This window comes from Myotis nattereri (assembly GCF_964212035.1).
Source record: "Myotis nattereri genome assembly, chromosome: 17".
Classification (NCBI taxonomy): Eukaryota; Metazoa; Chordata; class Mammalia; order Chiroptera; family Vespertilionidae; genus Myotis; species Myotis nattereri.
In genome coordinates, this window is record NC_138092.1 from 10,092,259 (window position 1) to 10,105,652 (window position 13,394).

The 13,394-nt window shown below is 37.9% G+C and overlaps 1 protein-coding gene and 1 pseudogene across 3 annotated transcripts in view; both read left to right on the forward strand.

The window, feature by feature from the left end:
- CPQ (carboxypeptidase Q) overlaps positions 1-13,394 on the forward strand; it is a 342,845-nt gene that overhangs the window by 51,265 nt on the left and 278,186 nt on the right. For both annotated transcript variants that reach the window (XM_081111618.1, XM_081111619.1), the window contains exon 2: positions 8,856-9,318. In XM_081111618.1, the coding sequence (XP_080967744.1) occupies positions 8,889-9,318 (430 nt within the window). In that variant the 5' untranslated portion in view covers positions 8,856-8,888. The remainder of the gene's footprint in view (positions 1-8,855; positions 9,319-13,394) is intronic.
- LOC308533249 (syntaxin-8-like) lies at positions 2,881-3,330 on the forward strand (annotated as a pseudogene). The gene has a single exon. The product of its transcript is annotated as a syntaxin-8-like (transcript).

Below are 13,394 nucleotides of genomic sequence, written 5' to 3' on the forward strand. Positions count from 1 at the left end.
GAACATAAATATTTTGAAGAAAGATAGCCTCTGCAGCAAAGAGAATGTCTAGGAGAAGAGGAGGCAGGAGACAGGGAGATCAGTCAGGAGATTGCTGTGGTGGTTCAGGTTAGGGTAACATGGGCAGAAACCAAAGCGCTAAGGAAGATTTAGAGAGGAAAGATGGGTTTGAGAGCTTTTTAAGAGTTAAATTTGATAGTACTTAGTGATTACATGTCTGAAGGGATAAAATAGAATGAGATGTCCCGAATGGTCCAGATGTTGGGGTGGCGGAAATGCCACACACCAAGAGTGGGAGTTCAGGAGGAAGATCAGATTCTGGAGCGAAAGTCATGAGAAGGGTTTGGATATGTTGAGTTTGAGGTACCTGTGGGCATCCAAACTAAGAGGCCTTGTTATCCTCTAGATGAGCTCATGCTGTAGATGGTAAGTGAAGTCTTGGCGGGAAAGACCTTGCTGGTAAGAGTGTGTAGTAGGAGAGGGTTACGGAGAGAGCCCCATGAGACTGTCCACCACGTTAAGTGTTTCAGATGTCAAGTGTGATAGGAAACGAACTGTTTCCAGTGGATGCAGAAACCAGGCATCCTTTACGATCCTTGTGAGTTCAGTTTCAGTTGGCTGGTGGGAGGAGACAGGGTGGTAGGTTGAGTAGTGGTTTGTGTAAGTGAACCACTTAAGGAAGAGTTGGGGATAAGGTGACTTAGTCAAGTGCTAACATGGGAGATAACAAAAAGTGACTGATATTAAATATGTAAGAACATCCGTAGTAGAGTGTTGGAGCTGAAATGCAACCCAAGGGACAGCGAGGACCCAGGCCCTTTATGACTCCCTTTATGAGAGGAACTTGTAAATATGCTGTAGTTTAAAGGAGAGAACTAATGTCTGATGAAGAAAAAGTAACCATTAAAGTGATGAATCAGACTGTATATTACTGTGGTGAAGTGTAACTACTTGTTTGATGAATTTATGCTATAAATATTTATTGATAGGTATTGTACTGTTTGCTTAGTATACAAAGAACAAAAACAGATTCCTTGCAGAGAACATGCTTGTTGAATTTTATAGAGAGAAAATACTATTGCTATTCAGTGATGTCTAGCAAGATGACAGACAAAAACATGTAGATATCGTGAGCTGTTGAAAAGGCAGCAAGTAGTTCTGCCTAGGAGTTGGAGACAGATTACTGGGGCATTTTTAGCAGAGGGAACAGCATGAGCAGAACCAGAGAGGTATGAAGAGTGTTCTGTAATTTCAAGGACCGGTAAACAGCCTGTCGGGGCTGCAGTGTAAAGGTGGGGGGACAACAGGGAATGACTGTGAAGACTGGAAGCCACACCACTGACAGTAAATGGTGAGGGAGCAGATGCTTTAACAAAGGCGCCATTCTATTTGGGCTTAAGATAAATCCTGGAGCAGTAAGGAGGATGGACTGGAAATGTAAGGCAGAGAGTTTCAAATGACGGATAATGAGGCTCTGGGCTGGGGAAGTGATGGGAAGGCAGATGGTCGGGAAGTTTGTCGAGAAAGAATTTAAAGGTGAACTTAGAGGCAACTGTTCACCTGTTCTCCTAGAGGGAGAGGAAAGAATTCAGTGACACAATGCAGCTTCCAACTTACTGACTGGGGGGTGGGAGTAAGGGGCAAAGGAAGAGCGGGTTGGAAAGGAAGATTCTGAGTTTGGTGTTGGGTATTTAGAATTTAGGTTCATGTGGGAGTCTAGGTAGATCTTATGCCAGATCCCAGGCTCTGCTTATGGTGTTCATGAGTGTGAGCAATATATTTAATTATGGATCTCCTAAAGGACTATAGCCTTTGGAAATGTATTTAATCTGCAAGGAACAGAAAACATGGCTCACACTGATGGAAACAAATGGAGTTAATTTTTCTCGCCTGACAGACAAGTTGGTGATGCTGTGTAGATGCTCAGTGGTGTCAAGACCACTCCTGTTGGACTTGCCCTCATGGTTACTGAGTAACTGATGCAGCTCTAGAACTGTGACTGCTTTCTTGTCATCTGCTTCTGTTTGGTCTCTTTGAGTAGAACTTGGTCACAGGGCCTCCCCTGGCTGGAAGGTAGGCTGGAAGAGTAAGGAAGAGAATTGTTAGTTTTACTCCTATTACTAGTTCCCCATCCTAATAGGTGCAATGATTCTTTAAAAAAAAACAACAACTCGCCATATAATTTCTGATACTTGCTTTATTATCCTAAATTAAGCATCATAGAGACTCTGCATATACTATATTTTTCAAATAAATCAGTCTTCTATCCTAGTTGTAATATAAAGGAGAAATTAAAGGAAAAATGATATTCAATGAAGTATTTTCAAAACGTAAATTCTGAGGCATGGCTGCGCTAGATGGCAGTGAAGCAGTGAGAGGCTTGGCCTGGTGATGGGACAGCAACAAATGAGCCCAGCCCAGGGGGTGGTGATGGTGCTTCCAAAACCAGAGGCGGCATTGTCATCGGTGCTTTACCAAAATGAGGACCAGCTCTCGGTCAAGTTCTGAAACAGCATAGTCCTTCCTTGATATGCATGGTAGTTGTTTCTTGAAAAAAAAAATAATCAACTTGCATTAAAACTGTACAAAATTATTTTTGTTATATTTGTATATACAGTAGAGTTAGAGTCAAAGCTCAGGTAATAGTTTTTCATATTTAAAAAAAAAATCTGTGAGGAACTCAAGAGAATTCTCAGTACAAAAGATTAGGAAATACAGGAAGGTAGGTGAACTCCTAAGTCGTTTCTGTGGAGAAATAAAACCAAGGGAGTCGGTGAGGAAGGATTGAGTCCTGGGCAAGGTGTGTAAACAACACAGAAGCCGGGTATTTCTCTGGCGGTAGGTGGTCCTTCGGATGCAGGAGAGAAGTCCAGCTTGAGGATGAGCGGGGCTAAGAGAGCGGTACCCAACCCTCGGCTCTTTGAGGAGCCAGAGGAGACCAGAGGCTTGGGTTCTGATGAAATCAGGCAACAGCAGCAGAAAATCATCCAAGAACAGGACACAGGCCTGATGCCCTTTCTTCTATCATAAATCGCTAAAGGCAAATGAGGAAGAGATTGGGCATGAGCCGGAGGAACAAAGTGAGATAATTGATGAGCTTGCCAGCCTGGTGGAGAACATAGACAAGAAACTCTGTGCTGAAACCAGGCATGTGAATATGGTGGACAGAAAGTCAGCATCTTGGGGGTGATTTTATTGCTGCTCATGGATATTGTGATGGCTGCAGTCTGGCCTACCAACCGGAGGCCAGAGGGACCACCAGCTGTGACACCTGCCAATGATGGGGCAAAGCTCAGCACCCTTTTGATACATGAAAGCTGCTCTCAATAAATTCCCTCAAAGCTCTGGGGGAAAAAGGAGTTTGGAAGTGAACTTCAAGTGCCCAAGTCTATGCTAGGATTTAGCATTTTTGGTCTTTATATCTGCTGTTCACTCTAGACTGACGACTAAGAGTTAAATTTATAGTGGCAAATCCTGTTCAGCAATGGAAGGTTTAGGAGAAATATTTACGTCTTCACGTAAGCAGTATATTTAGTTTTTAGAAGGAAAAGTGACTGGATAAAATGTCAATAAAAATCTCAGATCCTAAATCTTATTCCTTCTGTCTTTTAGCATATTCTCTTTTCATTGTGTCCTTTCCACTTCACTTAGCCTATTCATTCTGGCATTTCTATCATAGCCTGCGACATTTTCAAAAAATGATATTTTAGGAAAATATTTAGAAATAGAAGCAAAGGGTTTTGCTTTGTTTCCTCAAAATATAGAGCTATTATTAGAGAATATGTAATTCACAATAGGAGAAAATTTGGTTTGGCTTTAGTTTGCTTCCAGAAGTAAGTAGGAAAGAATGAAAATGACATTATGAAGAATTTTATCTTTTTTGTGTGAAAAAAGATAATCTGTAACTATGGATTGTGAAGACAATTTAGGAAAAGCAAATCTTTCTCATATAGTTCTTCAAAGTTGCCTTTGAATGTGTATGTTTCTGAACTCAAAGGGATGGGTTTTTAAAGTATCACATTTTGAAGATTAATGTTCATTTAATGTTTCCATAGTTTGGATTCAAGTAAAGGAACAATGACTTCAACCTTTTGTGTAAGAACAAAGAATATCTTTTTAAAAATGTTGTGCAGTTTAAGTTTAGACATTTCAAATACCCTATAATTGCCTGACGTTTCCCCCCCCAATTGGTTTATTAGTATTTTTAAGGATTTTAAACAGAAGACCTTGAGTGTCTTTGTAAGTGGATTGCCTGACGAATGCATCTTATTTTTTTTGTAGCATGGATTATTTTTCCCTCTGTGACAATTCCAAGGAATAACCAGATATGTAACAAGTAGTGGCTTGTTTGGGGATTTTGAGGTGCTCCATATGGTGTCCTTGGCCTGATGCGGCATCTGGGTGAATTCTCCATGCTAGGGCAGGGGGTAGTGAAAGTCACAAAGAAACTGTCCTTCCTTTCCTGGCTGCATGAAGGGTGGGAATTGTTCGCTGTGTCCCATTGCAGGGCCCTAGGGCATTTTGCTCCGAATTTGGTGCAGTTTCACGCAGTAGACCTTTTCAGTCCAACCTTGGGGAACAAGCCTCCCTATTATTGCGGTCTTCCACCGCTCCCCCCACTTACCGGCCAGCTACTTGCCATTTTCCCCGGAGGCTGTTTTGTAAAGCCTCTCTGTCTTTGCAAGGGTTGCTCCCTCTACCTTTTCTTCAGTGCCACGCCCCCCCCTCCTCACTTGTTCATCAGTAAAGTCCCGTTTACCCTTCACATATCAGCTCAAGCAGACGTCCCCCTCATCCTCTCCTCCCCTCCGTTCTCACAGAACCTCGTCACTACTTCTGTCATAGGGATTTTCACATGATCTCTGACCCTGTTATTATTCTGGGCAGCCCTTTAAGGATGTGGATAGTATCCTATACATTTGTGTCTTCAGTGCTTAGTAGGTGCTTAATAACTTTTTGTTAAATGAACGGGGAAATGAATTTATGACTCAGAACAGAACATCTTTCACAATTAATAAAGAGAAATGTTTGAGATGAATAATGCTATTTTTCTTTGTTGATCTCCATGGAATTACTAGTATTTGCTCCCTTTGTAGACTATAGAAAAAATAGTGCCGCAGCTTGTTTAATCTTATTTGGTTGCAATGACTGTATGGGGACATTTGTGTTTCCGAGCTAACGCAGACCAATGTCTTTCAGAGGAGTAAACCCTCCTTCTGGTCCCCTAGTGAACTTTACTGGGTCCATATGGTGCCAGTGCTCTGTGGGAGATTTAAAGGGTTCATCTTCCATTGGCTGTATCATTCATGGTTTTATCCAGTCCTCTTCTTTTTTAGGTAAACTATTAATATGTTTATACTCAGTGTTAAAATTGTACATTTTTATTTTTTCTGAAATTGGCTCTGAGCCCTGGTACTAATACGAAAGATTTGGTAGTAAATGAATTCTGCATTCATTATTCATCTTATCCAAACCATTGTTGATTTTATATGGCAAAATATTTCTACTTTTGGCCTAGGTCTTTTCACACCGAGGAGGGCTGGTGTTTTTAGTCCTTTCATGCAAATAAACTGGCTCCTTTGATCATCCATCTTTTTTAGATTGACTCCAAGTCTACAAATTTTTTTTTCATGGATGCTGACCCTAAGTTTGTGAATTAGAAGAGAATTTCTTTTAAGTTGTCCCCAGTTACTTGCCTCTATTTGGCCTTTTTTGTCTGTATACTTTACTATTTTAATTTTTATTGTAAATTCCTACTTCTCGTTGGGAATGTACAAATTTTATATCGGATTATAGTCCCTGTGTTTTTAAATGACATATTTTACAGTGTTTTGTAAAGTGGAATGTGATATAGCCATATTTTGTTGCATTTTTATTAGGTTTCTAAATATACGCGGTTAGTAATAATTATAATTTTCTACTATGTATTAATGAAAACATATTTTAGTTGGGTTAATGTATATTTCTAAAAACAAAAATAATAAGAGATTCTTGTAGTGCTACATTGGAGAAATATATATTTATGCATTCTAGCCAAGAATTACATCAGTAATTTTCAGATTATGTTCTAGGGAAACCAAGGTTTAGAATCAACTAACATGCATTTAGTGTTTACTTACATTGAGTGTTCTAAGTGATTTTTTCACATAAGTCATTGTTTTGTGCCTTTAATCTTAAACTTTCTAAAATGCCAGTATTATACTCAGGGGGAAGTTGATCCATTAAAAGGTAACAAACCATCATCTTTTAAGTTAAGCTACTTAAAAAAAAAGCATTTATTGCACTTGTGGGATTTGAAGATACAGTGTAGTTAAGGTATTTAGAACAACACAGATGCCAGTTTTTGTTTGAAAGTAATTATATTATTTTTTTTGTTTCAAAATTAATTTCACTGATCATGTTAGGGGGCATCAAATATTATTATCGAAGTGGCATGTTACCCATTAATTCAGCTGACAGACATGCAAAAAGATGTAACAATGAAAACATAGGCACTGTTACTTTCTGAACATAGCTTTAAACCAGAATGCAACCTAAGAATGATGATTGGGTGACCTGACAGGGGGACGCACCCCTCATTCCTTCTCTCAGCTATTCCTGGAAGCTGTCTTGAGCTATGACTTCTCCATAGCCTTTCATGACCCACTTTGTTCTTCTCTGGGTTCTCATGCTACTCTGTGTATGAGTCGGCTTGTGTACCCATATTTTATTATAGTTATTGCTTCTCAGACTGTGTTTAGGGATGCTTCATTGAGTTTCTAGTATATGTAAACTAGAGGCCCGTTGCACGAAGATTCGCGCAATAGGCCTTCCTTCCCCTGGCTGCTGGCACGGGTTTCCTCTGGCACCTGGGACCCAGGTCTTTGGTCCGGCAGCAGCGAGGCTTGGCGGCCGCAGCGGAGAAGCCAAGCCTCTTCAGTCTTCATTCTGCGCCTGCGTATGCAAATTAACCACCATCTTTGTTGGGTTCATTTGCATAGTTGCTCTGATTGGCTGGTGGGCATAGCGGAGTGACACCAATTTGCATGTTTCTCTTTTATTAGTGTAGATGCATACAGTTTCTTCAAAGAAAACAATCCTTAATCCTTCGGGAAGTGTGCTAGTTGCTCCAGTTACCTGGTTGATTGTAGCTGCTGGTTTATCTGCTGCCTGGGAATTGCAACAAAAGCCTTGATTTACTTTCTAAAAAACAAGGGTATTGACTGGGATTCCTAAGCTCTCTTGTGTCTCCACAATGCTATCATTATATGATTCTAATCCATCACTAGAAATGTATCCTGATATTGTTAATGAACGCTTGCAGAATGCTTAGAAAATTTTTAATGAGAAGCAGATACTTGTGGTTTGTCTTAATTAATAGATGGCTTATTAACTTTTTTTTTTTTGCACCAACAGTCCATTCTTTAAAATGTACTTTCAAGAATAAATTGCAATCTGGGGAAATATTTTAATATCTTAATAAAATTTAACTTGAAAAAACAAGCATTATTATGATTACTGTAGAAACCAAGCATCTATCTATGTAAGTAGTTATAATAACAGGGACAGCAGCAGCAGCAATATACAGTTTTCATGATTTTTCAAAATATTTAAATATGATAGCAAGATTTTATTCCTAAAGGAGGCAAGACATGTACTTTCATACCCTAGGGGAGCTAAGATCTAGAGATTAAAAGCTCATTCATTCCTTAAATAAAAATGTGCTGAATGCCTATATATGGGTACAATGATTGAAGGTGCAATGGTAATTTACTCTATTTGATTCTGAGAATAGGAGAGACAGATTTATAAACAAATGTATTAGTTGATAATATAGTTCATTATGATAGAAACACAGAAAATGTTTCTACCACGTAGAAACATTTAACTCTGGGGTTAAATGTTTGAGTGCATATAACTCTGGGGTGTTGTTTGAGGCTCCACAGAAAAGCTGATTTTTAAAGCAGTTTCATTAGAGAAGGAGTTATGAAAAGGCCTAGGTATTTGAAGGACAGTGTCAAGTTCAATGTAGCTAGAGCATTACTGTCCAATATAAATACTAGTATAACTATGTAAGTTAAAATTTTCAAATAGGCATATTTAAAAGTAAAAAAGGGACAGGTAAAATGAATAATAATAAATTTTATTTAATACATCTGATGCATTTTATTTATTTTTCTTACTTAGATATGAAGTATTTGATTTTAAAGAACAAATCAGGTGTTTATTTTACATTTACAAAACATCTCAATTTGGGCTAGCTACATTTCAAGTTCTCAGTATCTAGAAGGATGAGAGAGAGAGAGAGAGAGAGAGAGAGAGAGAGAGAGAGAGAGAAAGAGAGAAAGAGTGAGAGAGGAGATATGCCTTTTGCCTTTTGTTTCTTGTCTGAGTGCTGTGGCTAGGACTTCCAGTACTAAGTTGAATAAGAGTGGTGAAAGTGGACAACCCTTTCTCGTTCCTGATCTTAAGGGAAATTCTTTTAGTTTTTCAGCATTGAGTATGATGTTAACTATGGGTTTTTCATATATGGCTTTTATTATTGTTGAGATATCTTTCCTTTATTCCCACTTTGTTGAGAGTTTTTATCATAAGTGTGTGCTGCTCTAGTTATCTTTTTATTTTAATCCTTTAGCATATTTAAACAGAAATATGAGGTAGCATGTGATTGCATGGTTTTAATAAATGCTGCCTTAATAAGGCCAATCATTGCCTCTTTACTTCTTCATTCCTGTACGTTATGGTACCTGAATTTGTTGGTTGGAGTTGGGCAGTGGGTGAGAAGGGAAGGATAATCCTGTTTGAAAAGCAATCTCTGGGTTGTGGGCAGATAGCTGTGAGATTCTTTTCCTAAAACATGTTTCTTATTTACATAGGCCATTTTAGGAAGAAAACAAACTGGGGAAAAAATGAAGTTTCTTCTCTTCACATTTGTTGGTGCTCACCTTTTAGCCTTGAACTCTGGCAAAGCTATATGGAGGAATGACACCTCGCAGAGGACTTTCCAAGAAATAAAAGAAGAAATAGCCCGCTATGGAGATGTCGCTAAAGCAATCATAGACCTTGCTGTTTATGGCAAAGCTCAGAACAGATCCTACGAGCGATTGGCACTTCTGGTTGATACTGTTGGCTCCAGATTAAGTGGCTCCAAGGGTCTAGAAAAAGCCATTCAAATCATGTGCCAAAACCTAAAGGAAGATGGGCTAGAGAATGTCCACCTGGAGCCCGTCAAAATACCCCACTGGGAAAGGGGAGAAGAATCTGCTGTGATGCTGGAGCCAAGAATGCAGAAGATGGCTATTTTGGGCCTTGGAAGCAGCATTGGGACCCCTCCAGAAGGTATCCCTTGTGGGTTTTTTTCAAGTCAGTTTGCCGTGTACTTTATAAAACTAATGTCGTATGGCATAATTTATTGCGGTATTCATGATTCATATTATAATTTGGGTGGTAAGAAGGAAAATGTATTCATTTCCTATTCCATTGGTTTAATGCAGTGGTTATCAACCTTCTGGCCCTTTAAACACAGTTCCTCATGTTGTGACCCAACCATAAAATTATTTTCGTTGCTACTTCATAACTGTAATGTTGCTACTGTTATGAATCGTAATGTAAATATCTAATATGCAGGATGGTCTTACGTGACCCCTGTGAAAGGGTCGTTCGACTGCCAAAAGGGTCGCGACCCACAGGTTGAGAACCGCTGGTTTAATGAGTTCTCTACTGTTACACTCTATTTTCTTTCTTCTTCCTTCTCTCTCTGTCCTCTGTTACTTTAAGAAAGGTGATTGTGTAGGGCCATTTTTTTTTTTAAATGAAGTATATACAGCTATTGGTACGTGATATTTATCAGTCCTATCACTTGATAACTTGAAATTTGAGATATATGTTAATAGGATAGAAAAACTATGACTTCTTTCAAGTGGCCTCAATGTGCAGAATTTCTTAGAATTGGTGAGATAAGGAACTGAATTGTGTGCATTGAATTGCTTTGAGTTAATTATTTTTACAGAACCTGAGGATTCTAATGCCAGGGTGGCATTCTACCTTTATTTATTAGGACACTGGCTCAGCTTCCTTAGACAATATAAATGTTTAGATCGGAGAGATATTACCAGTCAACAGTGAGCTATCAGTCCATCTTGAATGTATTCATGGACTTTTGCCATGGCAGAGTAACTAGTTTATAGAAACTCTTTGGCCTTCTCCAAACATTTTTTAGAAACATTTAATCTTGCCTCATGCCAAGAGAAAGACCCAAAAGATAAATAGATTTTCAGGTTTTTTAATCATATTTTTTTCATGTAATTCACATACCATAATATTCACCCATTTAAAATATACAATTTAGGGGTGTTTAGTATATTGACAGAGTTGAGCAACCACCACAACAGTGTAATTGTAGACCATTATCATCAGCCCAAGAAGAAACTCATTAGCAGTTCCTCTCCATCCCTGCTGGACAGCCCTCCTAAGCCTTAGGCTCCTTGTCTTTATGGATTTGCCTGTTCTGTATATGAATGGAATAATGCACTCACGATGTGGTCTTTTGTGGGTGGCTTCTCTTATGTAGCATAATGTTTTCCAGGTTCATCCATGTTACAGCATGTATCAGTACTTAATTCATTTTATTGCTGAATAACCTTCCATTTTATGGCTATACTACATTTATTTATCCCTTCATCAATTGATGAACATTTGTGTGTGTTTTTCTACCTTTTGGCTATTATGAATAATGCTGCTATAAACATCAATGCATAGTTTTTGTATGTACATATGTTTCATTTCTCTTGGGTATGTCCCAGAGGGTAGTATTGCTGGGTCATATGGTAACTTTATGTTTAACTTCTTGAAGAATTGCCAAAAGTTTGAAAAGTGGCTGCACAATTTCACATTTCCACCAATGTAGTTTAATTTTTTATACATATTGCCAGCACTGGTTATTATCTGTCTTTTCAATTATAGCCATTCTAGTGGGTGTGAAATGATATCTCATGGTGTGTTTTTGTTTTTGTGTTTTTCCCCCCGTTTATTTGGATACCCCTTGAATAAAAAGATGGTGATGATACAATGATTCTTAGAAGCTTTTTGTCTAGCAGGAAGAGTGTATATGGAACTGTCTCAAATTTTTCATAATTTTTAACATAGAATCTTACAGCAGCACCTTTATCTTGACCCTGAGATCATGGTTTTACTGGAAAACCCTGGATTTGATAATTTCCTAGAGGCTATTTTATTCTTTGAAAATCTTTTTATCAGGAGATACTGGTTTTATTTTTGAATTCAGCAAAACTTAGTTCAAAAATACTTCCTCAGAATTCTATTTGAAAATAAATCATTTTTTCTTAGTTTATACATACAAAACTTATTATATATTGCGTAAATAAACAAGATGGTACTATAGTATCATTGTGTTTTTTATTTACATTTTCCTAATGACTAATGATGTTGAGCATCCTTCCATATTTTTATTGGCTATTTGTATATCTTCTTTAGATAAATGTATATTCAAATCCTTTGCCAAATTTTTATTATTATGGGCTATTTGAATTTTTATTAGAGTTGTAAAATCTCTTCATGTATTTGAATACATGTCCTTTGTCAGATTATGATTTACTAATGTTCTCTCCCATTCTGTGGTTTTGCTTTTCATTTTCTTGATGGTAATATTTGCTCCAGAAAAGTCTTTAATTTTGATTTAGTACAATTTATCTACATTTTCTTTCATTGCTTGTGCTTTTGGTGTCATATGTAAGAAAGCATTGCCTAAACTAAGGTCACAAAGATTTATTTTTATATTTTACTAGAGGCCTGGTGCACAAATTCATGCACCAGTGGGGTTCCTTGGCCTGGCCTGCAGGATTGGGCTGAAACTGGCTCTCCGACATCCCCCGAGGGGTCCCAGATTGCAAGAGGGTGCAGGCCAGGCTGAGGGACCCCATTGGTGCATGATCAGGGCCGGGGAGGGATGCAGGAGGTTGGCCAGCCGGGGAGGGACACGGGAGGGCTCCAGGGCGTGTCCGATCCATCTCGCTCAGTCCCAATTGACTGGACCCCAGCAGCAAGCTAACCTACCAGTCAGAGCATCTGTCCCTGGGTGGTCAGTGCACGTCATAGCGACTGTCTGTCCCCTGATGGTCAGTGCACATCATAGTGAGTGGTTGAGCAGTCTTAGCATATCATATTACGCTTTGATTGGTTGAATGGCCAACCTGATGACCGGACACATAGCATATTAGGCTTTTATTATATAGGATTCTAAAAATTTTTACAGTTTTAGCTCTTACACTTAGGTCTTTGGGCTAACTTTTGTATATTGTGTGGGATAGGAATCCAACATTATCTTTTTGCATGTGGTTATTCAATTGTCTTAACATTATCTGTTGAAAAAACTATTCTTCCCCCATTAGATTAGGTGCATTACATTAATTTTCAGATGTTAAACTAACCTTGCAATTCTGGGATAAATTCTACTTGGATATGGTTTATAATCTTTTTTATGTTACTTAATTCACTTTGCTAGTATTTTGTTGAGTAGTTCTATATCTATATTTATAAGGAATATTGGTGTGTAGTTGTATTTTTGTGTGAGATTCTATTGGGTTTGGTATCAGGATAATTCTGACCTCAAAGAATCAGTCAGAAACTATTAGCTTGTCTTTTATTTTTGGAAGAGTTTGAGAAAGATTGGCATTAATTTTTTAAATTTGTATTAGAATTCACCAATGAAGCCTTCTGGACCTGGGCTTTTTTGTGGCAAGATTAATTATTCAATATCTTTTCTTGTAAATTTATTCAGATTACTATTTTTTTTTTCTTGAATCAGTTTTAGTAGCTTGTATCTTTCTAGGAGTTTATTCATTTTATCTAAATTATGTATTTTGTTGGCATAGAGTTATTGTATTATTTTCTGATAGTTATTTTTATTTTTGTGAGGGTAGGAATCCCAATTACTGTTTGGTGTCATTTGCTTTCAGCCTGAAGAACTCCCTTTACTTTTTTTTCCCTAAACATATATGCCAGCAGAAAAATTCTCTAGGCTTCTATCTTTATTTCTTTATGTAATCTTTATTTTTGAAACAGTTTCACTGGATATGAGATTTTTGGTTGACAATATTTTACTTTCAAAGCTTTATATTTGTGATCCCATTATCCTCTGGCCTTCATTGTTTCTGATGAGAAGTCAGCTGTAAATGTTATTGGGATTCCCTTGTATTTGATGAGGCAGTTTCTCTTACAGATGTCAAGATTTTCTTTTTACTTTTGGTTTTCAGCATTTTGAGTCTGATGTATTTAGGTGTGGATATCCTAGCTTTTATCCTGCTTTGAGGTTGTTGAGCTTTATGGATGTACAGATTAATGTTTTCCATCAATTTGGGATGTTTTCAGCTATTATTTCTGTGAATATGTTTATGACT